The following is a 27,818-nucleotide window of genomic DNA, read 5'->3' as shown; positions in this document are numbered from 1 at the left end:
TTTTCTTTTTGTAGTTCTGAGTTGCTTCTGCCGCCGCAGCGGCGACCCCTGGCGTCCACGTACGCTCTCTGCACCACGAGTAGCTCGACTAAGGGGGCGGTCCCGCGCGCGCCGGGGCGGGGCATTGTGGGTAAGAGGAAGCGCGAGGGCCGGCCCCGCTCCCCCCCACGTGTCCGCCGGAGTTTCTCCAGCAGCAACATGGCCGCTGCCTGATAGGAAACCCGGCCGCCGCCGTCTCTGCAGCCCGCGGGTCCCTGGGCCGTTCCGCCGCCCTTGCGCGGCCCCGGCGGAGAGGTGAGTCCCTACTCGGCGTTCTTGGGATTCGGGCCGCAGCCGTCGCACTCGCTCGGGACTCCGGGCCGCCCTGCTGACTAGGCCGGAGAGGCCCGCGCCGCTGCGTGTCGGGGTCCGCGGCCTCCCAGGGCAGGGCGCAGGGCGGCCGCCCCAGCTTTTCAGACCGCCCCGGGCCTGGGTCGTTCCGCACTGCTGACGGTGGGGAGGTGACGGCGATGGGGCCCGCGCTGACTCAGGCCTCCGCCGTGCTGCCCCGCCGGGGCCTGGCTCCCGAACCGCACCTGCGAGGACACTGGTGCCCGGTGGCGTGGCTGCTTTCGGAGGAGTGGGAAGGGCGCCTGAGCACCGGCGACATGGGGAAAGTCATTGGACGCCTGGGCCGCCTGCATGGGCGGGGGTCGTTACCCTAGCTGAACCGAGTCAACTCTGCCTGGCCCTAGTGGGCCCGGGACGCCTCATTCATTGATCTGTGTTTAAGCAGAGTGGAGACTGCTGCGCGGACCCGGGAACCCTCCAGGAACGGGCGATAGTGGTGCACATTCCAGGTTATCCTGGAATTCTGCTTTTAGAGTTCCTGGGTTTGGGAGCGGAAAGATCTTACCTTTATCTGTAAAATAGGGGTAATCTGATTCCCGTGTTGCTGCTTTCATTTGTGGCTGTCTTGTTCGGTCTTACATTGGAAGAAAACATGTTGCCACGTAGCAACAGCCCTTCTTATAGATTCTACTTATCTCTTTGAAGCCGGTGTGTGGTTTTAGTATGAAAATAGGAAAGGACCCAGGGTTATGCAATTCATGTCATTAATCAGCTGCTACATTGTAGAGGTGGGATTTGAACCTGTAAGGTTTCACATGGGAGTCCAACCTCTTAACCACTATACCATACTGCCTTTTACCAGAGATATGTGCAGAATATTGGTTAAGAATAAAATCAAGGCTCTTTGACATCAGATGTGGATTTCTTGATTACCTGTTTTCCTGGGACTGTGACCTTGGGCAAATCAATTCGAAGTTGGGCACTATAAATTTTGATTTGCACAGCTAATGAGAAGATTAAATATTATTTGGTACTATATTGGTGCCTGGCATCATTAACATTTGGGAGAAAGAACTGTGATTTTTTTTTTTTAATTTTAAAAGTAATGATCCCATAACAACGACGAAGTATAATTATTATCTCTACTTAATGGTCCAAATCTGAAGCATAGAGAAGCTTTCATGGAGTTTAAAGTCTAGTGCAGAGGACAGCTAACACCTGACCAGCAAGCAGATCAGGAAGTTCCAGGTTAGGACCATTCAGGAAATAAGGAATTATGCTTGTAATGGAAGGGGTTGGAAGCGGCTGTTCCAGTCGGGTTGTCAGGGAATGTGTCTAATCCTGGAGGAAGTGGCAGTGGTTACATATAAGGAAAGTGAACATCCTGAAAATGACCTAGGATTGTTGTGCAGAGGTCCTCAAGAATGCCTGGGGCTTGGCTTGTTAGATACTCACTAATTGATCATGTAAGAGCTTAGGGCCCATGGAAAGGTTTGTTTCATGGGACAGCTGAAGGCTTGGGAGTAAGATAGCAATGCTGTAATGTGTTGCTGTTGTCAGTCACAAAGATGGCAGGCTCTGAGGATGGGGGTAGAGGAGTGGAGCTGAGGAAGCCTTTTGTTTTTTTGTGTCTGTAATTTTTACCCCAGATGAGGCTTTGCTATGTAATAGCCCAGGATGGCCTCAAACTTGTTCTCCTCCTCCCCACTGCTAGTATTTATAGACATAGATCACCACAGCTTGCTCTGGAAGCTTGGATCGTTGGCTATAAAGATTGCAGGTCAAGATTTATTAGTGAGTGTTGTAAAATTGGGTTGAGGGGTCTTGCCACCAGCATTTTTATTTTGCAAGGGCAAGGATGGAAAGCATCACCGTGTGGCATGTAACAGCCATGCTACACAAAGCACTGCTTCAGCTATGGCCTTTCTGCATCACTGATGGGAAAATATTATTGTTGGTCGTAGGCTAAACCTTTAAAAGCCATCGAATTGGATACTGTTGCCTGGGAGGCTAAAGGGAGGTGATGAACTTTGCAGGTAGCCAGTTCAGGTGCAGTGTTCAGAGGGAGGAGCCTCTGTCTTCCAGCTGAGAGGACACCTCATTCTGCCTGATGGCAGGGCTGGGCAGAATTTTAGCCCTGAAAGAATAATTGGAACTCGAGACTCTCATAACTCATAACCTCTTTTTGCATATGTTGTGTTCCCTTGATTCCCCCTGAAATCCTGTCTTAACTAGCCACCAAGTGCAGCTGCCTGCAGAGCGGGTACCTGCTTGATACGTATCTGTGACACTTGGTAGCCAGTGCACATGCACAGTGACAAGCAAGTAGGACTGTGCTCAGATGGTTGAGACCTGCCTGCTATGTCCTCATCTGCTGTGATGGCCCATTTCCCACCAGCCTATCTCTTTCCCTGCTCCAGACCTCCCTTTGCTCAGAATCCCCCTGGAGCTCACAGCAGCCTTTCAGTTCACATTTTCAGGTGCTAGGTAGAGCTGGGCTCTATCTGCTGAGTTCTAGGGACCAGGGATACAGCAAGGCAAAAGTGGACTATCTTAGTTTGTAACTTACAGCTTAATGGTAGGAAAGACAGGCACAGCAGAAATTATCCCGTCACAATAATGTGCTAAGGAGACCAGAGAAAGCAGTTGGGACAGTTTTCAGTTTTGAGAAATAGGGACAGATCCACTTTAGAAATGAGATAACATCAGAACAAAAACCTGAAAATGGCACAGGAAGGAACCTGGAGTTAAGGTAGAACAGTTAGTATGGCTCTCAGATGGATTGGGAAGAGACAGGGAGATCAGAGGTGGTGGTGGGTGGGGCTTAAGGCAAAGGGGTGTGGTCTGCTGAGGTTCACTGGAAGGGTCAAGATTCTGTCTGAAGAACATGGAAGACTCTGGGAGGCATCACTCAGAGTGCTGCTACTGAGGGTTGAACAGTGATTTCGGGACAGGAAGGAGCCCCGAAAGATTGAGGTGTGGCCCACGTGGCCAGCTTCTGACCTTCTTTGCAGGCAGACCTGACCAGATGAGCTGGCGTGAAGTGAGAGGAAGGGAGATACCAAGGATGGTGCAGGTGTTTCTGCCTGAGCAGTTTAAGTGTGAACTGTGTCTGCAGCTACTGAGTTTACATAGGGCCTTAGCTGGTATTGAACCCTGTGTTAAAATAATTGCTTACGTACTTTTAAGTCTTTGTGGGTTTTTTTTTTTTTTTTTTTTTTTTTGCTTGCTTGCTTGCTTGTTTGTTTAAATCTGTTTGTTTTTGAAACAGTTTAACTGTGTGGCCTAGCCTGTAGACCAGGCTGACCTTGAACTAATGATTCTCTTGTTTTTACCTCCCAAATGCTGCGATCATAATCATTCACTGGTACAACTAGTAACCCTTTAAGTCCTAAATCATTTGGAAACGAGGTAGATACAATTGGGGTGGTCCTACCCAGGAGCAGAGGGGTGGGAACAGCTGAAGTCTTTGGATGTTCAGTTCTTTTCTTAGCCAGTAGCACCTCTGCCCTAGGGTGCAGGAGAGCTGGAAGCCTGAAGACACCCCTTTCCATCTCTGTGCTCAAACTCCCCTTTCTCTATTGTCAGGTTTCTTTTCTTTCTATCCTTTAAGCCCACCCACATGTTCCTCCTTTACTGGAGGGTCCCACTCTTCACTGAACTTCCCCGTTTATAGCTGTCACCCAAGTCCAAGGCCTGGATTTGCAGTGTTGATGTGGTGTGATGTTGAGTGAGTTCCTTTAACCTGTCCCTGAATTCAGTCTTTTTTTTTTTTTTTGGTAAGATGGATACCATCATACCACTCAAAGCCTTATTGCCTCATAAGCCCAAGAGAAAATATTCAAAGAGGGTCATTTTGACCACAGAGTACAGAAAATTGACTCAATGGGGTCAGAACCTGACAGCCAAGCTGTCTAACGAGACCTGGGAAGGCTGTGGGCCATGTGTCAGCTGGCTTTCATATTGGCACAGGACCTTCAAGACTCCAGGGCTTCAACTCTAGCTATGGACTGCTAGCTCCTAAGGCCCAGCTGGGAGTTCTTTTTGAGTGGGCAAGAAACCTGTAAAACTGGTCATTAATTTTTTTCCCTAGAGGTACAGTTGACATGTATTGGCTTGGGTCTCCCTGCTTGCACCCTTTGTGGGCTTATTCCTTCCTCATTGTTGCCTTCATCATAGACACAGAAAGGAGATCATGTTTTGGTCTTGGGCTTCCCTTCCCTGCACAGCACCTGTGAAGAAAGACACTTCAGAAAGGCTGATTGAACAGCTTGCTGATTGCCCAGGTCTCTTGCTGTCTTTGCAGATTGAGTTGAGGACTGTGTGACGGGCTCTCCCTAGTATGGCCAATGAAGAAGATGACCCAGTCATACAGGAGGTAACTGCCGCTGTCAACTCTTTGGACCACAGGCCATAGGACCAAGTCCCTTCTGTATGTCCATAGGCCAGTCTGGGGCTTGTTGGTGATCTAGGGACCCTGGACCTTGTTCTTACCACTCTTATTCCTTTAGGGTCATGACCTTTGAGACTTCATCTGATGTGCCTAGACTTCAGCTTACTTGCTGTCTGTCCCGCAAAGCCAGCTGCAGAGCTGGACGTTGAACAGAAGCTAATGACTGAAAGAGATTGTTAGCTCCCACGCCTGGGCTTCTCAGATTGTGTCACTTAGCAGTTCTTTACTCACTCACTGTGTACCAGGGACAGTGACAATAGCAACCAGGCTGTGTCCTTGTCTCTAGGCCTATGGATGAGACACATAAGAAGCCTCAGAACACAAACTTTGGGCAGGCAGGTCCAGACTCCTCACAGGAAAACAAAGTTGTTTGTTGTCATTCTTACCCTTTAGAATCCTTCCAGACCAGATCCTGTCTTTACCCTGGCCTCCTTAGGTGTATCTGGAACCCATACTGAGTCTGAAGGGTAGGAGTCAGGATCAGGAGGCCATTCCTAGGTAGGCAGTGGTTCCTCTTATTGGATACAACTTACTAAGTTTTTAGATTTGAATTGTTTAAATGCACTTAAGCTATCACTACACTAAAGAAACCCAAGTAACCACAGAGATAGCTCCTTCTGCAGCCAGGCAGCTCTGACCAGCTTCTTTTCACACGGGTATAAAGGACATTCCAGGTAGAGGAATACATGTGTGCAAAGGCCATGGGCAGGAGTGAATACAGTTTGTGTACAGAGCCTGGAATCAGGAGTATGAGGTGAAGAAGAAAAAAGGAGACAGGTCTCACAGGGCCTTGTAGACCTTCTTAAAACAGGGTGGCATCCAGGTACTAGAGCATCAAGGTGGGAGAAAGCACAAAGAAACACAAGTAGGTAGAGCCCCACCCCATCTCCCAGAAAGCACGTGCCCTGGCTTTAGAAGGCATCTTAGGTTTGGAGCCCAGGCATGTGTGCTCTTTCTACACCTTGGGTAGAGGCCAGGCAAGCTCTTGCCTTGGTTCTTTGGTAGCTGTTGAGAGGGAATCCTGGATGTCTCTCGGTTGGAGGCCTGACCTGGTTATCTCTGTTGTTAGTGTAAGTCAAGCTTTTTCCACTTCCCTAAACTGCCTCTGTGAGCCATTGATCCTATCCAAGTGTCTTGGCCTGGTTTAAATGTTTTCTTCCCTTGTTCCCAGATCGATGTGTACTTGGCCAAAAGTCTGGCAGAGAAGCTGTATCTCTTTCAGGTAAGGATAGGACTTCATGCAGGTAAATGGGGAAAGCCAATGTTGAGGGAGTGGGGGAGCTGGGCAGGAGGCATGGCAGAGCTCACTCGCTCTGATGGGCAAGCAGGACCACACGTGGGATGCAGATTGAGCAGCTGGGGTGCTAAACCTGCCCAGCCAGTTCCAGCTCCATCAAGACTCAACTTCTAACCCCAAGCAGGTACCTCATCTGTATGCCTCACTTCTCATAGAGATCCTGTGAGGGTCAAATGCATCCACATAGAAATGCTTAGGCCACTGCCTGGGGAAGAATTAGTGCTGACAGGGACCACAGCCGCTGGGTAGAACTCAAGGATGCTTCCAGAGTATCCTTGTGGCTGTGTGTGCCAAGTTGTTAGCCCTTCATGGCCCTTCTCTTCTGCTGTGGGTGGCATCTGTTGAGCACCTCCTGTTTCGGCACTGCTTTCCTAAGTTACCTCAATCCCATAGCAACACTAATGATGGTGACTATGCTTTTACATCAGCTTTACTGGAATACAGCTCGTTCACCATACTGTCCCACGTTTAAGTAAGTGAACTATGCTGGAGATTTAATCTATCTGGGGGCTGTGCAGCCAGTCCCACACTGTTGTAGTACATTTTTGCCCCTCTGAAAGAAATCCCATGTATTTAGTCAATCCTCAGCACTAGTTCCATTCTTACTTTATTTGTGTTTGTATGAATTTGCCTGTTTGGGACTTCATGTAGAAATGCAGGCTTTAGTACCAGCTCTTTTCTATAGAGCGTGGGTCAGTGTTTTATTTTCAAAGCTAAGGAGTATCTTTATGGGGCTGGGAAGATGGCTCAGTTGGTAAAGAGCATGCCGTGCAAGTAAACAAAGACCTGAATTTTGTCCCCAGAACCCACCTCAAAAGCTGGTGTAGTAGTGTGTGGTTGTAGTCCCCGTACTGGGGTGGCAGAGACATGTGGATACCTGGGGCTTACTGGCCAGCAAGCCTAACTTAGTGAGCTCCAGACCAATGAGAGACCCTGTTTCAAAAAACCAAGGAGATGGCTCATGAGGAATACCTAAGGTTGTCCTCTGGCCTCCAGGTACACATACAGATATAAGAATATCCATTTTGGATGTTGTACAGTTGTTCTCCATCAGTTGGTGGGCATTTGGGTTGTCTACACTTTGGCTACTGTCTTGAATAATGCTCTCTGGACAACTGTGCATGTGTTTTCATATGAGCCTGTGTTTTCACTTCTTGAATGAACATCTAGGAATAGAATAGCTGGGTCATACCACATGTAACTGGAGGACCTTATGGATTGCGGGTACCGTTTTACATCCTACATAGAAGGTGGTTGGCAGCACTTTGTTGTTGTTGTTGTTTATTTATTATATATAAGTACACTGTAGCTGTCTTTGGACACACTAGAAGAGGGTATCAGATCTCATTACAGATGGTTGTGAGCCATCATGTGGTTGCTGGGAATTGAACTCAGGACCTCTAGAAGAGCAGTCAGTGCTCTTAACCACTGAGCCATCTATCTCTCCAGCCCATCAGCAGCACTTTGAGCTGTGTTGCACATGAGGGAATGAGATGGAGGATCCTGAACTCTCCAGAGAGGGCCTGGGGCAAGTGGCAGGGGCAGCCACAGCACCTGTGCAGGGGAGAGGCTGTCCTTTCCCAAGGTTACCTGCACCTTTGAGTGCAGAGCCTCTGTGACAGTGGCTCCATGTATGTCCACTGTGCTGGACTCTGCTAGAGCCCACTCCATATGCTTTGTTCACACTCACATGGAGTAAGTGGCAGAGTCAGTACTGTAGCACAGACCTTTAGCTCACTACTAGCCTTCTTAGCCCAGAGTTGAGTGAAATTAGAGCTGTGGCTTTGTGAGCTATTGTGGGAGGCATATCTCACCTAGTGCTAGCTCTGCCTAGAGTACTTGTGCCCCAGGCTGTGCCCCTCACCAAAGCTTATCCCTGCTTCAGCTGAAGGAGTAGCCCTGGTGTTGTTACTGAAGAGTTTTTTGGAAGAATTTACTGAATTCTATGGTAAATGTAGCTGACCTGAAGTCATCCCAACATCTGAGCTTCAGCCCAGATTGCTGTAAACCCTCAAGTGCACTGCAGAGGCTTTTGAATATTAGGCACCAGTGACCGATGGCTTGGACTAAGGATGGGGTTCATTCATCAGCAGTTTTCATGGGAGAGGAGAAAGAAAATATTTCTGTGAGGCCTCTATGGAAAGGTACTTTATGTTCAGACTAGGCTTTCAGAGGAGGCCTGAAGGCAAGCTGTTTACATAAGAGTAGCCATACTTGGGAGGAACCCACCTTCCTGACCCCTCTCTAGAGGATGCATGTGCAAAGTACAGATAAGATTGATAAAGAGAGAGAATTGGGTTCCAAATTCCTATATCCAGTGTCCATATCAGCCTGTAGCAATCTTAGGCCAGCCCTGTTTTCTTTCTTGGCCTCCTCTTGTCTCATGTCTCACCCTGGTAGCCTTCAGAGTGGCAGTATGTCCTTGGGCCCCTACTACTCTCAGTTCCCACAGCCCTGCTTTTGAGCTTCAGGGTACCCGGGGGCTCAGCCATGCCCCTTGACAGACAGACAGCAACAGGAGGTTCAGAAGACCTATTATGAATTAGCTTGTAGATGTAAGCTATAGGGGTACCTGTTGGTAGAGCAGATTGGGATCCTGGGGACTCTACTCTGGTCTCTGTTGGATGGTGTAGGTGTGGGAATAGTGTGATTAGCGTTGGCTCTTTGTTAGTTCTTCATTGGAACCATCAATGCCCTGCTCCAGCTTGTTTTGTGCTGGGTGGACTGATTGGGGCTTTTTTCTCTCTAGTATCCTGTGCGTCCTGCTTCGATGACCTACGATGACATTCCACATCTCTCAGCCAAGATCAAGCCCAAACAGCAGAAGGTGGGGCTATCCTCCAAGATGGAAGTGGGGTACTGAGGGTAAATGGGGGCTGAGGGAAGCAAGAAGACAGATACTTTGGAGACTGGAAGTCCAGAGAAGGAGCAGTGGATGAATTAGAGGAACAGCTGTGTGCAGGTCTTGAAAGCAGAGGAAGGAAAACATTTCCAGAAAGGAAAGGCAGTCCCCAGCAGAATCGGGCTCAGGTCAGGGGTAGGAAGGTAGGCTGGGGGAAGCCTGGATTATCAGGTGTGGGTGTCTGAAGCAGACTGAATAGACAAAGATCTAGTATCCATACAGGATGGGTTGAGGGTACAGGAGAAACTGAGATAAATTTAAAATTTTCTCATCTGTAGGAGTTGTGACTCTCAGTTTCTAGTCTTGGAGGGCAGGTGGGGTGGCTGGTCTAGGATTGCTGATATTAGAGATGATATCTTAAGTTTTAAATTTTCTTTCTGATTTTTGGGGTGTGGCATAGTATGGGACAAACAAGAATGTGTATCCCTAAAAGACACTGTGACTTAAAAAAAAAAAAAGATTTATTTGTTTATTTTTTTCTGTATGTGAGTATATTGTTGCTCTCTTCAGAGATACCAGAAGAGGGCATCAGATTGCATTACAGATGGTCGTGAGCCACCATGTGGGTGCTGGGATTTGAACTCAGGGCCTCTGGAAGAGAAGTCAGTGTCCTAACTGCTGAGTCATCTCTCCAGTTCAACACTGACATTTTTGTTAGAAATTTCATTGGTAACTTTTTGTATGGCCCATTAGGAAGGACACTAGTCGCTCTTGCTTCTGGGTAGGGACCTGGTTGTGTCCTGGGGTGCTATGTATGCCATGGCACTTTGCAAGTTGGATGGCACTTTGTACCTTCAGGTAGAGCTTGAGATGGCCATCGACACTCTGAATCCCAACTACTGCCGCAGCAAAGGAGAGCAGATTGCATTGAACGTGGATGGTGCCTGTGCTGATGAGACTAGCACATATTCCTCGTGAGTTCCTACCCACAGGGGTCCACTGAAAGTAAAGGTTAGAGGAGGAGTCTCCAGTGGCCTCAGAGACATCGGGCCCTTTCTGCCCTTTCCCCCTTTCCCTGGGATCCCAATCATGTCAGCTGTCTGCCTTTAATCAAGAGTGTTGTTGGCCTTCCCTCCTAAGTTGGCTTATCCCAGCAGGTGTTTCTGGACTGCAAGGGAAACTGGCTTCTAGAGCCCTGTCCATCATTCATCTTTTGATTCCTCAAAGCTCTAGGTTCTCTCTCTCTCTCTCTCTCTCTCTCTCTCTCTCTCTCTCTCTCTCTCTCTCTCAATATTTTAATAATGTTTATGAGTACACTGTCGCTGTCTTCAGCAGAGGGTGCCAGATTTCATTACAGATGGTTGTGAGCTGCCAAGTGGTTGCTGGGAATTGAACTCAGGACCTCTAGAAGAGCAGACAGTATTCTTCACCACTGAGCCATCTTCAGCTCAAAGCTCTAGGGTTTTTTTTTTTTTTTTTTTTTTTTTTTTTTTTTTTTTCATCCCTTATCCTTTGCTAGTATACATTGGAATGACATGGCTCTGAGTATACAGGAAACATTCAAGTGTTGTATCACAAGCGCTCACTTAATAATTCCAGCACTCGGGAGGCAGAGACAGGTGGATTTCTGTTGGAATGGAATAGGTTTGGCCAGCTTTTCTGGAGCATCCTAGCCCTTGACACTAGTTCTCCTTTTGCTGTCAGGAAGCTGATGGACAAGCAGACCTTCTGTTCCTCCCAGACCACCAGCAACACAGCTCGTTATGCGGCTGCACTCTACAGGCAAGGTACCTAGGGTTGGCTGTACCCTGGGGAGAACACTGGGAGGGCTGGGCCTGGGGACCTCATCTAGTCTTATGTATGCTGTTGGCTGCTACAGAACACTAAACCATGCAGCATCAGGGCAGTGTAGATGAGAAACTATGGAGTCAAAGCGCTGTGATGAGGATTTTGCTGGGTACTTCCAACTTGGTAGAGTTGGAGTTCCCAGTTTGTTCCTGGGAACACACATGCAACATAGCATAGTATTGGAGACAGGTGGTAGAATTTTGTCCTTTAAGTACCTGCTACTTAGAACCAAGCAATCTTATTTATACATGCGCAGCATGTACTGAGGACAAATAGAAATATATCTCTATAAAACCATGAACACAGATGTTCATAGGACCTATTCATGAGAGCCAAAGAATGTAAGCAACCCAAAACCCATCACGTGATGCCTGCATAAACAAAATGTGCCATATCTACAGGACATCTATAAGGATAACAACCTTATCTGGTCATATGAAAGAATGAATCCCTGATTGATGTATGTCCACATGGATGATAAGAAACCATGCTCAAAACACTGCATGTAGTCAAGCAAGGTGGCACACAGTTTTAATCTCAGCACACCTTTAGTCTCAGTGCTTGGAAGGCAGATGTAGGTGGATCTCTGGGTTCTAGACCATCCTGGTCTACATAGTAAATTCCAGGCCAGTTGGGGATATGTAGAGAGATCTTGTCTCAAAACAAACAAGAACAACAAAACAATAGCATACTACATGTTTAACTTTCCTATTCCTGTGATAAAACACCTTGACAAAAGCAATTGATGGAAGAAAAGGTTCACAGTTGCAGTGTACAGACCAGTGGGAAGTAATTACTTGACATCCACTATCAAGATGAGAGCAATGAATGGATGTATGCATGTTAGTGCTCAGCTTGGTTTCTCACGCTTGTCCAGGACTCCGTGCCCATTACAGTGGTCCCACCACAGTGTGTGTGCTGTCTCATTAATCATGATAAAGCCCCACAGACGTGCTCCCAGGCGATCAGTCTAGCCACTCTCACTGAGACTCTCTTTCCAGGTGTTGTAGGTTAGCAGAACTAACCATCCTACCACACCCCCAAGGGCAGAGGAAGGGTGATTATGGGGAGTGACAGGGTTTTTTTTTTGGGGGTGCTGAAGATGTGCCAAAATTGAGAGTGGCATAGTTGCCATAGTTTTGAGACTATATTAATGTGTATCAAGCTGTGTGCTTCAGATGGGGGTGTCTAGTGTGTCAACTCAGTACATCTGTTGGATGCTCAAGGTACTTACTCCATTTAGCACTTGGACTTTGCAAAGCAATGAATGATATGGCTCTGAGAATAGAGGAAACACTGAAAATTTGTATCCCAAATGCTCACCTATAATCCCAGCACTCAGGAGGCAGAGGCAGGTGGATCTCTGAGTATGAGGCCAATCTGGTTAAGTTCTAGGACTTCTAAGGCCATGTAGGGAGTGTCTCAGGAGTCCTGCTGTCCCATAACTACTATGTCTTGTTCTGAACCACAGCTCAATGCTGCACCACTACCCAACCCCCACACACCATTTTTTTTTTCCAAGATGGATTTCTCTTTGTGGTCCTTGTTGTCCTGGAATTCACTCTGTAGACTAGATTGGCCTCACACTCAAAGAGATCCACCTGCTTCTGCCTCCCAAGTGCTGGGATTAAAATTGTGCACCACCACCACCTGCTTTTCCGTTTTTAGATTTATATATATGACTATTTGGTCTACATGTATATATGTGTATTGTGTGCATGCCTGGTGCCTGAGGAGGCCAGAAAAGGGGCTTTGGATCCCTTGGAATTGGAGTTAGGAGTGCTTGTGAACTGCCATGTCAGTGCTGGCAATCAGACATGGGTCTTTTTCAAGAGCAATAACCGTCTCTCCAGCCCTGGAAACTATAATTCTTGCAGCCAGAGACATGATAGTTAGAGGCCATGCTGTCCTCTAAGGGACTCTGGTAGGGTCTGGCAACAGCAGTGTGGCAGAGACCCAGAGGGAAGAGTGGGTGAGTTGTGCATTGTGAATAAAGGGAGCAGTAGGCATGAAGATTAGAGACATGGCTTGGGCATGGAGTATTAGAGAGGGAAGTCTTAAGGAAGAGTCCTTGAGCAGAGTCATGCTCCTGCTCTGAGGTATGTTTACTGTGCCTAGTTGGAAATAGCTCCTAGCCTGGTGCTCCCGAAGAGGCTAAATTGGAATCAGAATTGGATTGGTGGTTTAATAGTGAGTGTAGGTCTTCTGGGGGACGTGGTGATTCCTTTGAGCAAACTAGTATGTCAGCTTTGGTTGTAGAGGCATGTTCAAATCCTTCTTCCTTTACCAGGGGAGCTCCACCTGACACCTTTACATGGCATCCTACAGCTTCGGCCCAGCTTCTCCTACCTTGACAAGGCAGATGCCAAGCACCGAGAAAGGGAGGCAGCCAATGAGGGTGAGTCTGCTGACAGCCTGTGGTCTGGATGGGCTGACATGAGCGCGTGAAAAAGATCAGATGGTGGAATTCTTACTGACATGTCAGGCCCCTACTTACTAAATGCCAGTAGCCTCTAACTACATCTGGGACAACCAAAAATGTCCCCATAGATAGCCAGATGTCACCTAAGGATTAAACTGCCCCAGTTGAGACCAGGGCCCCCTTGCTTGGTCTTCCTGAGGGAGGGTTATGTAGGGGCAGAATGAGCAGTCTTAGTAGAGGCTATACTGACAGCTTGCTTTGCAGCAGGGGACTCTTCTCAGGACGAGGCAGAAGAAGACGTTAAGCAGATCACGGTAAGCTCTGGCCCTGGGCAGGAGGGAGCAACATGGATGGAAAAGACAGTAGGAGCTGCAGGGTCTGAGCAGAAAGGACTTCCTTATCCATGGCAGTAACAGATGCAGAGTAACCTATCCCTGCCCAGCCTGACTCCTGTTGTCACTGGGATAGTCTAGCTCTGTATAATAGCTGGGATCCTGGGGTGTGGCTGGAGTTGCCTGGAAACATGAAGCTGCAGCCCAGGATCCACAGTGAAGTCACACAGGGTCGCAACATCTCATGTTAATTACCTGTGTGATTCTGCATTTTGGTTGTTACAGAAGAATGGTTACCATGCCAATAATTTGATTTTGGAAGATTTAGAATCATAGCCTTCCTCTCAGGATGTATGAGGTCCCTCCTATTTCTGTATATGTCGTTTACAATAGCATTGAAAGACAATGCCGTGCAGTAATGTCATGGCTGGCACAGAAATGTCTATATAGAGTGTGTCTTCTCCTCAAGTTATGTAGCAGAGAGCTTAGGCTTCAGAAGTTTGTCCTGTTCTCAGCAGCTTGGTGGATAACCCTTAACACCTCCTGTACCCTCGTGGGTAAATACCTTCACTGGAAAGATATGTTTCTGCATACCTGTGTCTCAGCTGGAAAGCCTTGGCCAGGGCAGACAGAAGCAAGAACATACCGCTCCCAGTTTGCATTGGCAGCCCACAGATTAAATTCCAAAAGCAAAGTGGGAGGAGGTTCACAGACCTGGGAGTGTGACCTTTCCCTTCTTCACAGGTACGGTTCTCCAGGCCAGAGTCAGAGCAGGCTCGCCAGCGCCGAGTGCAGTCCTATGAATTCTTGCAGAAGAAGCATGCAGAGGAACCCTGGGTCCACCTGCACTACTATGGCATGAGGGTAAGTCAGTGCAAGATCTGGGGGAGCAGCCCTGATGCTCAAGAGCCACTTGTCTCACCTTTTAGCTCACCTTGTGTAAGGCCATGCCATAGAGACATCAAGTTGTGAGTAGTTTGCATCTTGTCTATATCTCCCTTAGCAGGTATCATATAAAGTGGGAAGCAGAGAGTGCCTGTTCCAATTTAGAGGCTTAGCGCCCTAAGCTATGCGTGCAGTAGGGGTGGTATTTGGTTAGAGTTTTTCATGCACCATGGATAGTGACTGCAGACTAGACACTTATCTGGGGTCCCACTGGAGAGTCTACTGTCTGTCACATACTTGGGTTGCTGCCTACCTATCCGGAGTTCTGAATATATTTGGTTTCCAGGGCTTTGCAACCTATTATCTGATGCTACACTCAGTAAAGGAAGCAATTGGACATTGGCTGCCAGGTCTCTGGACTAGAATTCTCTGATCTTTGGGGGAAGGAACAGCCGAAACCTTTAGGAGATTAGCATCAGGAGAGCCTTAGTTCAGGGTCAGACTTGGAGATACCCTACAGTTTCTTCCTGGGTAACCTGAGAAAATGCCTTTTCTTTCTTTGTGAAACAGGGATAGTAAGAGCTCTTATACCATTACTAAGGGATAATGAGCATTGATACAGAGCCCAACACATGGCAGATGCTTGATGAATGCTGGCTTGAGTTGTTCTTGCTGGTGTTTCTGCATGATAGATGGAGTTCTAGGGCTGGGATCCTAAAGCCAGGGTGGGTGGATGGTTGAGACCACATTGCAGAGGCTTTATGGGTGTTGTGCTTAGGATGTTGCATGTGGGCCTGTGGATAGCCTTGAAGCAGGCTAGTGGCTGGAGTGGGAGGTTATCTGTCCTGCCTTTTCCTCACAGGATAGCCGCTCAGAGCATGAGCGCCAGTACCTGCTGTGTCAGGGATCCAGTGGGGTAGAGAACACGGAGCTCGTCAAGTCACCCAGGTGGGACTGGTTGGTGGTGGCTAGAGGTTCTGGGAAAATCTCTGTTGGGACTGTGGCCCCTTTTCCATATAGGCAGGATAAAGGAGGGACACTGCTCCTGGAGAAGTTTGGGGAGGGTGGCCTGGCAAAGGTGATCCTCATGTTTTGTGAGGCTGTTGTTCAGAACCTACAGAGCCTCTGACACCCCTGTTCTCTTTCCCCACAGCGAATACCTCATGATGCTCATGCCACCCAGCCCAGAGGAGGAGAAGTGAGTAAGGCTCTTGTGTCCCACCCCTCCACTGTCTCCCACTCCCACTGGCCTTCTCTAACTCAGCCCTGCTTTTAACAGGGACAAGCCTGTGGCTCCCAGCAATGTCCTGTCCATGGCCCAGCTTCGTACGTTGCCCTTGGCTGATCAGATTAAGGTTCTGATGAAGAACGGTGAGCCCTGCTCTCTCCCTGCAGGACCAAAGCCCCTGCTCCCCAGAGTGTGCTCAGCTTGGCAGCTCCATCCTTGTCTGTACAGATCAGTAATGCACCACTGTGTCAAGTCACCCATGTGGCACTGGTCTCTGAAATGGGCTTTTGAGCTTTTCTGGCCAGCAGCTCCCTGCTGCAAGAGCCTGGGCAAGTCAATTTGAGCTTTGGTCTGTCTTTAAAAGACTAGTGTAGGTTCCTGGACAATGGTGGGCCTGAGTATAGTTTTACAAGGGATGTCAGGTAGGACTCTGTCTTAGTGCCTTACTGGTTCTACACAATAAGGACTATCCTTTTTCCCTCAGGCGGAGGTGCAGAACTTTTGTGTGCTGAGGCTCTGGGCTCCTCTGAGAAGTCTATAGGCCTTTATACAGCTAGGGGCTCTGCCTCTCCAGGCTTCTATAGAGGACTTTAGACTGGGCCTCTCCCAGGCTTTGCCCTGGCTTCTGGAGGCATTATAAGTGACCTGGGTTCAAATCCTGGCTCTTCTTTTTCCAACCAGCTGAATGTAGGAAAGTTTTCCACTCTTTCTGGGCCTAATAGTGACAGAATCTTCTCTACTCCTTAGTTTTCCACATAGTTCCTGACTATGTTTTCTGTGAGAGGCAAGAGACCTGGTATAGTCTGCCACCGCTGTGATTACTGCTGGTGCCATTGCTGTTACTCATGGGTGTTGGGATCGTAATGCTCTAGAAACACTTGGTGGGGAGGAGAGAGGGTCAGGTCTCTCTTTACTCAGTGAGTTGTGTCCTTTGTCTTTCTACCTTAGTGAAAGTCATGCCTTTCGCTAATCTCATGAGCCTCCTGGGCCCCTCTGTGGACTCTGTGGCTGTTCTGCGTGGCATCCAGAAGGTGGCGATGTTAGTCCAGGGAAACTGGGTGGTAAAAAGGTAAGCTGCTTGGGAGTCTATAAATTGAGTGACTTTGATGTTCTGCCTAATTGCACTTTATCTTTCTCAGGACTCTTCCATTTCCATGTTTTCATATTAATTTTGGAGTTAGTTTCTTGACTATTGGTTCCCTACGGTTTGGGCATGCATCTGTGACAGCTCAGCTGCATGTCAACTGCTTTTTACTCTTCCAAGACAGCTCAGAATCTTAGAATGCTTTAGCTATTCACCTCCCACATGTGTATTTTAGTTGTGTCTATATTTTCTGGCCCACAGGACTTTATCCAGGCAGTGTTCTTAGACTTACTCACATATTGGTCTTTTGTATTGTATTTTTATTCTAGTGTACATCTGAATTCCCAGAAGGAATCATTTTAGTCTGCCCAAGTGCTATAGTGTTTAATATAGACCTGCAAGTAATAGCTTTCCTCAGTTTTTAAGTTAGTAATAATTCTCTCTTCATGCATTAATGTATTTTCTGTGTGTGTGCTATTACATAAATGTATGGTAATATGTGTGTAAAGGCCCAGTGTTGATGTCAAATTCTCCATTGCTCTCTACTTTATGCTGAACCTGGAGTTTTCCTGGTGCTGGGATTATTATTGGGGTTCAGGTCATGGCTTTGTGGCTTAGTTTTTAGTAGCCTCCTTTCTCCTCCGGTTTTTCTGTCAGATCATCAGTTCTGAGGAAGTAGAGATAGTCTGTACTGTTATCTCCTTGAGTTCCTAGTATAATGCCTGGAATATACTAAATCAACTCTAATAAATGCATACTTTAATTATAATGAAATGGTGTTATAGTAAATACATTAACCCTACGCTGTGAACGGTGTAGTTTGAAGTGAACAATATAAAATGTGAATAGCTCTAAAATTCAAAGCATTTCATTTCATTAAGCCTTTCACTTGATTGCCAACCTGATAGTAAATTGTATATTCCTCTTACATGGTGGAGCCCCTTATTGGTAAATATATCTTGTTGGATTATCCAGTTTTCTTTATGGAAGAATTTTATCATGGCGCATTGCTTGTTAAATGTGAGGGTGAGTACTGTTTGTGAATTAGTATTACACTGTGAGGCCAGGAGGGGCTGTTTGTTGTATTACCCACACCTGAAGACACTGACCAAGAGGCCCAGGACTTGTGTATATCTCACAAGGCACTTGCAGAGCTGTGTCTGAACTCTGCAACTCAGCCTGGCCTCTGCCTGCTGTGCTGTTTTTGTCTTTGGGAGGCCTAGCTGTTGAAGTGTGGCTTATCTCATCAGCTTGGGTGTCCTACGTATTACAAAGGTTTCTATAAGCCTTCTCTTGGGTGTTGAGGCTACTGTGTGTGAGTCATAATCTTTCCAGCCAGATCTATCTTTGTGTCTAAACTCACCATGGTTTATATGTCTTACTTAACGTGTTCTGTGCTGTGTATACCACCATTCAGTGTACTCTCTGTCCTCAAAGCATAGGGGCCCACAACTTGTGCCTTACTAGGTTTAGTTGACAGTGAATTCTTTCTCCATATGGCAGCCAAGAATTTGCCTGGTCTATACCCATGGAGTTTAACCTTGGAGCATGAGTTGCTCAGGACCAGCAGGTATGAGAGAAGACCTCCAGTGGAGGAGCGGTAAAAGCTGGCCCTGGAGCTGTGGCTGGAGGGAGTGTGGGAGTCACAGAATAGGGACTGTCTGTTCGTGTGCCTCCAGGCCTCTACCCTGAGGTCCTCTGGGCCCTGTGCACATTCTTTATTCTTTTATGTTCCAGGGAAGTCAGGTCCAGCCTCTAACAGCTAACACAGATCCATTTAGGCAGGCAGGAAAGGCCTTTCTTTGAGCTTTCTTCAGCACTAATTTCTCTTAAAGCCACAAACATTTGACCTGTGGGATCAGGGTCTTCTCAAGAGCCCTGGTCTCCTGGAGGTCCCAAGCTTATATGACTTTGAGCTCCTAACTCTTCCTTGGGGTTAGGCCAGTATATGGTAAATGGAGAGTTGGGAAGGGGTTGCTCTTTCCCACAACTTCTGGGCCTGCAGACTCAGGCCTGTTGCCTCTGACAAGATGTTACCTGGACTGGCTTAGACTGTGAGTCCTGGACTTCTGAAGTAGGATGTGGTGGTGGTGGGATCACAGACAGGGACTGACCAGCTACATCTGCTTGTTTGCCAGTGACATCCTGTATCCCAAGGATTCTTCCAGCCCTCACAGTGGTATGCCTGCTGAGGTGCTCTGCAGGGGCAGAGACTTTGTTGTAAGTATCTAGGCTCTGGCCACAAGAGTGAGGGTGGAGGGAGAGGATTGAAAGCAGGCAGTGGAGGTGTGCAGGCCTCACTGTGGAGCTCCACTTGGTGCTCTTTTCTCCTCTGGGCATTCTGGGCTGATAAAGGCCCTGCTGGCTCAACTTGTGTGTGTGGTTCATGTGGTTGAGTGGTGTGTGACAAAGCTTACCTTGGTTGCAGACTTCACTTGGGTTTTCAGTTGTCATGAATGATTGACAGTCTGGTAGCGTTGGGTCCATAGCCCTGCCCAGCACCACCTACTTTGGATGGCACCAATAGTTCTCTTTCACCATAGTCTGGCACTTACTCCTTGCTACTTTTCTGGAGTTTGTGACTTCTAAGTTAACTTGTCCTTCCTTTCTTTCACCCTGCCCTGTTTATATCCAGAATTTAAGTCCTGTCCAGGTTCTTAAGCTCAAGACTGGAATCTGCATTGTCCTCTAACCCTTGGCATTTACACATTGAATTTGCTGAACTGTGGCTGCTTAGGGCTGTTCATGCAGGTCCTTGAGCCCTGCACAGGCTTTTCCTGAAGGGAAGCAGCCCTTAGATTGTTTGAGGACAGCTGTGTTTGCTCTTCTGACTAGATAGATATTCTTAACTTTTTGGGAAGTCAGTGTTGAGGGGCCTCAGCAGTCTGTCTGCCCTGGGGCATAGGAGTACAGCTCCTACCTGGCCTCACTCACTCATGCCCAAGTGCACTTGGTTTTGGCTGCTTCTCTAGTAGGCACATACTTTGGGTTGGAGCCCACACGTATAGATATGTTACTGTAGATGACAACTAGTTATCTATCCTTCCTCTTGGCTCTCATTCATTTTCCCCTCTCAAGAGTATTCCTGTGAGGTAGGTCTGGGACATGACAGCTGATGAGGCAGTGAGAGAGCTTTAGGGGCCTGAGCCTCTGGGAAGCCATCCCAACTACCAGGAGCTGCCAAAGTGGAATGTCACCATGCATGGGTCAGTACCTTGGTGCTGAATTCTCATGATGCTCTTAGGAGGTCCTAGGGACCAGATGGGCAAGGCCTCGTCCACTCAACACTTTGTTTTGGATGGAATGAGGCAGCCCAGCCATCCTGGAGGAGAGAACACATCTGTAAAGGCTGAAGGTGGCTTAGGTATAGAGGCTACCCAAGGCACATACAAAGAAAAGTGGGGCTTTTGGGCAGCTGCCCAGGCTCTGAGCCTCCCCTGCACTTTTGCCCAGGCCTCTTACAGGCCTGTTGCTGCCTCCTAGAACATGATGCCTTTCTTCCTCAGATGTGGAAGTTCACACAGAGCCGATGGGTGGTAAGAAAGGAGGTGGCAGCAGTGACCAAAGTAAGTGGTGTTCTTCATGACCTCAGGGCTCGCTATAGGAGGGAGCTTGGGGCTGGCGATGCCTCACACTCCTCCTCCCCCTCAGCTCTGCGCTGAGGATGTGAAGGACTTTCTGGAGCACATGGCTGTAGTGAGGATCAACAAAGGCTGGGAGTTCTTACTGCCTTACGACCTGGAGTTTATCAAGAAGCATCCAGATGTGGTCCAGCGGCAGCACATGCTGTGGTCGGGCATCCAGGCCAAGTAAGGGCTTGTGGGATAACATGAAGGGGTGTAGTAGGTGACCCTGGCCCTGCCTCCTAGGAGCACTTAGGCTTTGTCTGGGCAGTGAGGGACACTTGGGGTGGGGCTGTGTGCACTGCTTTCCATAAAGATGATCACTACTAAATGACCCCAAGTCTTCTCACCACAGGGCTGATGCAGCCACACCCCTTGCTTATCTGCTTTGTTCTGAGGGACTAGAAAGGAGAAAGGCGCATAATCTAGCAAGAAAAACTGGATGGTCATTCTCTTTATATTGGCCCTGGACTCTGGCTAGGGGCTTGCATGCACAGGGAGCTGGTATGGGAGAAGTCCTGGCTGAACCCTGTGCGCGTAGTGTTTTGGTGACCCAATGCCTTGGGCTTTGGGGCTTATTCCTGTGATGAGGTAATACAACATATAGGTTAGAGTTTAAAGGGTTTGTTCTTTTTTTCAGATTAGAAAAAGTCTATAATCTCGTAAAAGAAACCATGCCAAAGAAGCTGGATGGACAATCAGGTGTGTGTGGCTTCAAGGCTGGGTAGACTTCCAGTTTGGTCCCTGGCCCAGAAGGGGCCCTTTTTGGGATCAGGCCCCAGAAGAGGGCCATGTTGTTTTCAAAGTTCATTCTTTCTGTGCTGACCTTTCTTCTATCCTCTACCCTACTGCCAAGTTAACCGATTGCTTGTCCAGCAGGTCAGCCTCAGTGGTCCCCACTCCCACCCCAGGAGGGCACTGTGTTCTTCAGGGCAGAGTAGATTCTGAGACCTCTTGGATCAACAAGTGGTGTTTTGGGAGCTGTTAGAATTACAGCAGGGCTCTGTAATTCTGTGCCCAGTTTGATTTCTTCCCTTAGTATTAGGTAGCAAAGTTCCTCTTGAGCAAGGAAGGGTGGAAGGCAGCATATGGTTCCTTGTTTTGGGAGCTGTCTTCTGGTGTCCCCTGCTCTCTGTCTTTATGCTTTGTCTGCCTGGGACCTGTTCCTTTCTGAACCATATTGTCTGTTTACACAGCGCCTGTTGGTCTGGTCTCTGGGGAGCAACGGGTCCAAACAGCCAAAACCAAGGCCCAACAGAACCATGTCTTCTTGGAGCGTGAGCTGCAGCGACGGAAGGAGCAGATGCGTGGAGCCACAGTCCTGCCCAGTGTGCAGATCAAGGAGGAACCCCTGAGTGAGGAAGAAGCCGATGGGGATGAGCTGGAGGCTGAGGAAGAGGAACCCATGGACACTACACCCAGCAGTTGCCTCAGCACCAAGTTGGCCAATGGGCTGCCTGCTGGGCGGGCAGTGGGTGGGGACAGCCTAAATGGGCACCCAATTCCGAGCTGTGCCAGCAACCCGGTTGCCCGGGAACTGAAGGCTTTTGTGGAAGCCACCTTTCAGAGACAGTTTGTGCTCACGTTGAGCGAACTCAAGCGCCTCTTCAACCTGCACCTAGCAGGCCTGCCCCCGGGCCACACACTCTTCAGCGGTGTCTCGGACCGAATGCTACAGGATACGGTGCTGGCCGCTGGCTGCAAGCAGATACTGGTGCCTGTAAGTAAAGCTTGTGTCTGCAGAACAGGGTCAGTCAGCCCTTCAGGAGATGAGGCTTGCAGTCTTCACCTTAGGAGTCAAGAAGCATGGAGAGAAATCTGTGTGTCTTGGCTCCATCTGTCTGAGGAACAGTGGCTGTGAGGCTGCATGTGGACAGGGTACATGTTGTATTTGTCAGATGGCCTTGTGAGCTCTCAGGGCTCCCTGTCCTCATCTGTAGTGGGTGTGTTGGTTTTTCTACCACAGGAAAGTAAGATATCTAAGGTCCTTAGGCACTACCAAGGCCTCATTAAACATAAGTCCTTCACCTGATTGGTATTTACTTAGTCCCTAGGACATAAGTGGTACAGCTAGAACTTGCACCTTAGTCTGGAGGCTCTTTCTAAGTCTACTTTCACAGAGATCAGCTGAGCACTTCCTCACGTAGGGAATCCATGGCTTCCCTGGCTTTCAGGCTCTTTGACTGTATAAGTTCTAGCCTCTGCAGTAGGCATGGGGGTGGTGGATGAGCCTCCTCAACTTCAGTTCCTTCCTGCCCATGGAGTGGGCTTCACAGTGGGGCCAGAGACTGTTGCCTTTGGCAGAAAGTGTACTTCCCTCAAAGTACACTCTGAGGGAAGCCAGCCCAGGAAGCAAGTTGGCTAGGGATGGTAGGGAGGTGGCTATGCTGACTTATAAGTAGGGAGTATACCATGTACAGCAGCAAGCTCACAAACACCTGTGCCTAGCCCAGGATGATGCTTAGGCCAAGGTCCTTCCCTCTGTGTGTAAGGAACAAGACAAGAGGCTCTGCAACCTCTGTTGGTGGAATTTCCTTGTTGAGGTTTATGTTTATAAGATGCTGGAATTGGGTCCCTGGGTCCCTAAGTGGGGCCAGTATTCTGCAGGCCTACTTTTCAGTATACTGGGCAAGAAAAGGATACTGGCCTGGTAGTAGTGAGATTGCTTAGGCAATCTACATGGACAGAAGGTGACAGACCTTCCGTGAAAATGGTACTCTTTCCTGCCTACCTCAGAAGCTGCTTGGCCATGCACCGTCCTCTCAGAAGTGCTGGCATCTAGAGAACACCCCAGCCCTGTGTGGAGCAGTTTGACCCAAGGGCCATATTCATAGCATATCCAGGAAAAAAGGCCATGGAGAGTAGACTTAAAGACTCATGTCTAACTTGTGCTGTACTATGAGCTAAGCACCTGTAGATGGTGAACAGCTCTGAACTGCTATCCTGCGGAATGGGCAGGGCAACATCTTGGTGCTGCTCCTGTGCCAGTCTTTGTGTTAGTGGGCACTAGTACCAGCTACAGGAGGAGGCTATAGGCCACAGAGCTGGCATCTTCCCTCACCTCCTTTTCAGGTATCAGGACTGTCATCCTCTTCTAGTTGCCCCTGAAGCAAGTGGCATAAAAGGCTTGGGAGTCTACTAATATCCTGTTTTAGCCAAATTTCTTGTGCTGTCCTTGTGGGAAACAGCTGACTGGAAATCCTAAAGAATGCTGGGGGGGGGGAGACTTGAGAACAGAAGTCCAGGTAGATGCCTCAAGGCAGCATCACACTCAGCAGGTCCCAAGACCTGCTGTTGCACTGCCATTTCAGAGTCCTCTCTCGGAGCCAGTGAGTGGGAGGGACTAGGTCTCGACCGCTCTTGCCTAGGACTGGGCTGCAGGCGAGGTGGGTTGAAGTGGGCAGGGCAGGGGGTTCCTAAGGCAGAGAAATGACCAGCTCATGCTTGGGCCAGTTTCCCCCACAGACTGCTGCTTCCCCTGATGAGCAGAAGGTATTTGCCCTCTGGGAGTCTGGAGACATGAGTGACCAGGTGAGGTGCTTTTTTTTTTTTTTTTTTTTTTTTTTTCTTGCCATCTTTCTTTCTCAAAGGTGGGAGTCCTGGAAGGTTGAGGCCATTAGGAGTTGGTCATTAGAGTACAGTTGGACCATTAGGAGCTGGGCATTGGAGTACAGTTGGACATGTCAGGTTTTCCAATTACTCCAAGATAGGCAGTGTGTGCCAGTGGTTTGAACCTAAACTTGGATGTCTGCCGAATTAGAACGGAATCACCTTTGAAAAGATGACTGGTTTCCAGGAGTATGTATGAGGCTTCTGTAGAGATTCCATGGGGAAACAATGGCAAGCAGGCTTGCAAACCACATGCAGCGGAAAGTTCTCAGTGGCTCCTAACAGCAGGAATCAAAAGGCTTTCTTATTAGCTGATTCAAACCTGGAGTTTGGTTATTTTGTCCTGCAATCCTGTCTCCAGTTTTGTATAGTGCAGCTCAGGGAGGGAGCTGAGGTTCAGATGCTTTTAAATTATCAACTTGCCTGGATTCCACAGATTAAAGTGTTTTGTTTTTAGCAGAAGTGCCAGTCAGGTTGAGACAAAAAGTGAATCCTGCTGAAGCCTGTTTCAGGACAGGAAGGCTGAGAGCAAGAGTGGGTGTGGGGCCTAACTTCTAACAGAAGTTCTGAAGTGACCCTGTTTCTGGCCAAGAAAGGTATCTCCAGGTTTTCCTACTTGGCTTCTTTGATCACTATGGAGAAAAAGTAGTAAGTTCATTTAAAATCAAACAGGACTAAAGAGCCGTGGGGAAACTGACTCTAGATCTGTTTGACCCCACTCATGCTCCTCAGAGGCGGCCATTGTTTACATGGAGTTGCCTCATGCTAGTGCACAGAACCTGTTCATGCTGCCGTCAGTGCTTCCCTTTCCTTCACCATGTGGCGCTAGAGATCCAGCTCAGGCCTTCAGGCACCTTCATTGCTGAGCTATCACCCACTCACGGGCTCACTTCCTCTGCACTAGTCTGCTATTCTGAACACGGGGTGTGACGTCACTGCCTCTCCATGTGTCCGGCTCTTCCTGTGTCTAGAATCTTCTCTTACTTTATGTTAGCCTCTGATGGGGCAGAGTTCTTTTTTTTCTGCCCTCAAGTACTGCTGGTAATAATAGAACTAAAATTGTACAGGTCAAATAATTTTCCCTGTAGGAAGAGGGTATCTTAATCATTTCATAGTTGAAATTCAGTGACATTCTTCTTGTTCTCACAAGGCTTTAAGCCATGTTCTTCCCATAATTGCAAACTGCAGAGTTTATATTATTCTCTACATTGGTAGGACTTCTGTGTATTCTGAATTCTTTACTAGACAGTTGGGCTCTTAGAGAATCCTGTAGGTTGATAAATTTCTTTACCTTTTTGAATCCTTACGGAAGTTAGAGCTATTAAACCTACTAGGTGTTGTCTTTTCCCATTTTTGAGACCAGGATTTTTCACTGTAGCCCTGACTGGCCTTGAACTCATGCTGATGCCCCTTCCCCTGCAAGGACTGTAGGTGTGCATCACTATCTCGGCAGTCGGCTTTCATTCTTCCTTTCTGGTTTGGGAAAGGTCTTGTCTATCCTCCATGCTATTTAATTTCTCTTTAGGAGTTTGGTGTGTTTTCCTGTTTCCTGGATTCAGTGTTATGCTTGTGTCTAGACTTTAAACCAATGTAGATACTTTTTTCCTAACCAGTTTAGACTGGCTGCTTCTGCTTGCTTACTCCTTGTATGTCCAAACTGTTCATCCTGAGTTCCTTCGCTGTAGTCTTGAACAGTGACAAATAGGTCAGTCTTGTTAATCTTTAACCAGGAGTGCCGAGCCACAGGCAAGGTGGGGCTAGGGCCAACATTTTGGGTCTTTTGTTTGGGTATAGTTCATATAGTTCACATTTGGGATACTATTTTTTATAATACTAATGCTTTTTTTTTATTTTAAATTAAAGCATCGACAAGTTTTGCTTGAAATATTTTCCAAAAATTACCGAGTACGCCGGAACATGATCCAGTCTCGGCTGACTCAAGAATGTGGAGAAGAGCTAAGCAAACAGGAGGTGGATAAAGTGCTTAAGGTATGTCCATTGTGAACAAGACCTCACCCAGAGCATCTAGGCTTTGCCTCTAGCCTGTTGTTTTAGGGACACTTGTGTATGGGAAGGAGTTATGTCTGGTACCTTTATTCCTACTGTGTGCATAGCTTACCCCTAGTCCTTACAGTCTGATGGCCATCAGCGGGTGACGACTAGCATTAGGACACTGGCAGGAGAGGGCGTGAGGAGGTGCACACCATCTTCACTCAGTGAGAGACAGGCTTCCACTGGAGCCCTGTCCTGGGCAGCTTCACCCACTTGTGTAGCTGGTAGTACAATCCTTTTAGGTTAAAAAAGGAATACTGCCTGGCGGTGGTGGCAGTGCACACCTTTAATCCCCGTACTCAGGAGGCAGAGGCAGGCAGATCAGAGTTTGAGGCCAGCCTGATCTACAGAGTGAGTTCCAGGACAGCCAAAACTATATAATACATCTTAAAATGTCCCTGAGGTATAGTGGCTCAAAAACCCTTTAGTGTCAAAGTGGTTACACAGCAGTATACTTAGGCAGTTTCTGACTTACTGTTCATATTCTGTCACTAATCATAAATGAGGTTGTGATAGCAATAGCTACCTTCCTGCTAGAATCTGCCCTTACTTGGTTTTCTTAATTTCTAGGACTGTTGTGTAAGCTGCGGTGGCATGTGGTACCTTAAGGGGACAGTACAATCCTGACAATAGTAGCAAACCACTAACTCAACAAATCCAAGCCCAGGGAAGGATGGCAGAGCCACAAGTAGCCTCGACTTGCCTCAAGACACAGGAAGAGGATCTGCCCACCTGGTGGCCTGTGGCACTGCCTGGCCCAGAGGACAGAGGGCTCACACTCAGCCAGTGGCAGGGTCAGCGTAAGTGAGATCGCCCCCAGCAGAGACCAGCGGGCCTTCTTTGCAGTACAATTTGAAATTCCTGATGTATTTTGCTTATTGGGTTTCATTCTCATAATAAAGAGAGTGCACACTGAAATGGGCAGGATTATGAAAATCATGGTTTAATATTTTCCTCTTTTAAATGAATGCCAACATAGTTAAAGTTATGTTTACAAGATGAAGAGAACGTTAAGGTTTTTAATATTTAAAATGCCTAGAAGCCAATAATTAGTCTTAGAGTTTCTCTCTGCTAAGACTTCTGCCAATTTTATTAAACCAAATTGAACATTTTGCTGTTGGGTTTCTGAGGCCACTTTACCTTTTACAGCAGCCTGCTTTCTGCAGCAGTCTCAACTGTTTACACAAACCATAGCAAAGCATTAGATTAACTCCATCTTCTCCTAATGTTTGCATAAAGGTGCAAACTGAACCAGGTAAGTGTGGAACAGTGTGTAAGCGAGGTTATTACTTTGATGTAAAAAAAATTATATTTTGTGTATTTTTAAAATAAATGCTAACACTAAACTGGCATCATGGTGCTGCTGTTCTCAAATAGTTTCAGAAAGAAAATGTCCTCTGTGTTCTCAAAGCATTCAGCACTAAAGAGAGAAGGAGGCCATGTTGCCATCACACTAGGTCATGATCCATTTGTTGCTCACCTTGACCTTGCAAGATTGGTCTGGTAGAGTTCCCACAGGTCCCTGATGACTGGTCTGGTCTGCTCACATTGCTCAGGCCACCACATACACATGGACAGCCAGTGAGTGACCTTAGCTGAGCTGCAGACACGGAAGTGGAAGGAAAGGATGGAAAATGAACACCAACTTCTTAAGTAGGGAAGGGAGCTAGCGGGCCGGGCAAACTCCTGTGAGAATGTGAGATGATTGGTCTTTAAGGTTTTAGTAGTTACATTAAAATAGTTTTAAAAATAAATATTAATGTACTTCTGACCCAAATATTTTAAATCAAAATGTAATAAAGGTTTTGTTTTT

General features: G+C 47.7%; 1 protein-coding gene across 1 annotated transcript; it reads left to right on the top strand.

Moving 5' to 3' along the window:
* Positions 1–178: 178 nt before the first annotated feature.
* POLR3E (RNA polymerase III subunit E) lies at positions 179–27,695 on the top strand. The gene is made up of 21 exons (XM_080911167.1): positions 179–294; positions 4,637–4,708; positions 5,955–6,005; positions 8,830–8,907; positions 9,781–9,896; positions 10,627–10,709; positions 13,061–13,168; positions 13,457–13,506; positions 14,269–14,388; positions 15,272–15,357; positions 15,563–15,607; positions 15,689–15,780; positions 16,586–16,706; positions 18,860–18,941; positions 20,228–20,287; positions 20,373–20,530; positions 20,985–21,046; positions 21,541–22,064; positions 23,798–23,875; positions 25,817–25,942; positions 26,576–27,695. Exons 2-21 carry the CDS (start codon positions 4,673–4,675, stop codon positions 26,630–26,632), a joined length of 2,133 nt encoding a protein of 710 aa, XP_080767293.1. The 5' UTR covers positions 179–294; positions 4,637–4,672; the 3' UTR covers positions 26,633–27,695.
* Positions 27,696–27,818: the final 123 nt, after the last annotated feature.

This window comes from Micromys minutus (assembly GCF_963924665.1).
Source record: "Micromys minutus genome assembly, chromosome: 2".
NCBI classification, from domain to species: Eukaryota; Metazoa; Chordata; class Mammalia; order Rodentia; family Muridae; genus Micromys; species Micromys minutus.
This window is presented reverse-complemented; position numbering and strand designations above follow the sequence as displayed.

Excerpts from the sequence above, each read along its gene's own strand:
- POLR3E (XM_080911167.1), top strand. The coding sequence starts at position 4,673 with ATGGCCAATGAAGAAGATGACCCAGTCATACAGGAG. Across the intron at positions 6,006-8,829 it reads AGAAGCTGTATCTCTTTCAG|TATCCTGTGCGTCCTGCTTC; the intron begins GTAAGGATAGGA and ends TTTTCTCTCTAG. Across the intron at positions 14,389-15,271 it reads TGCACTACTATGGCATGAGG|GATAGCCGCTCAGAGCATGA; the intron begins GTAAGTCAGTGC and ends TTTTCCTCACAG.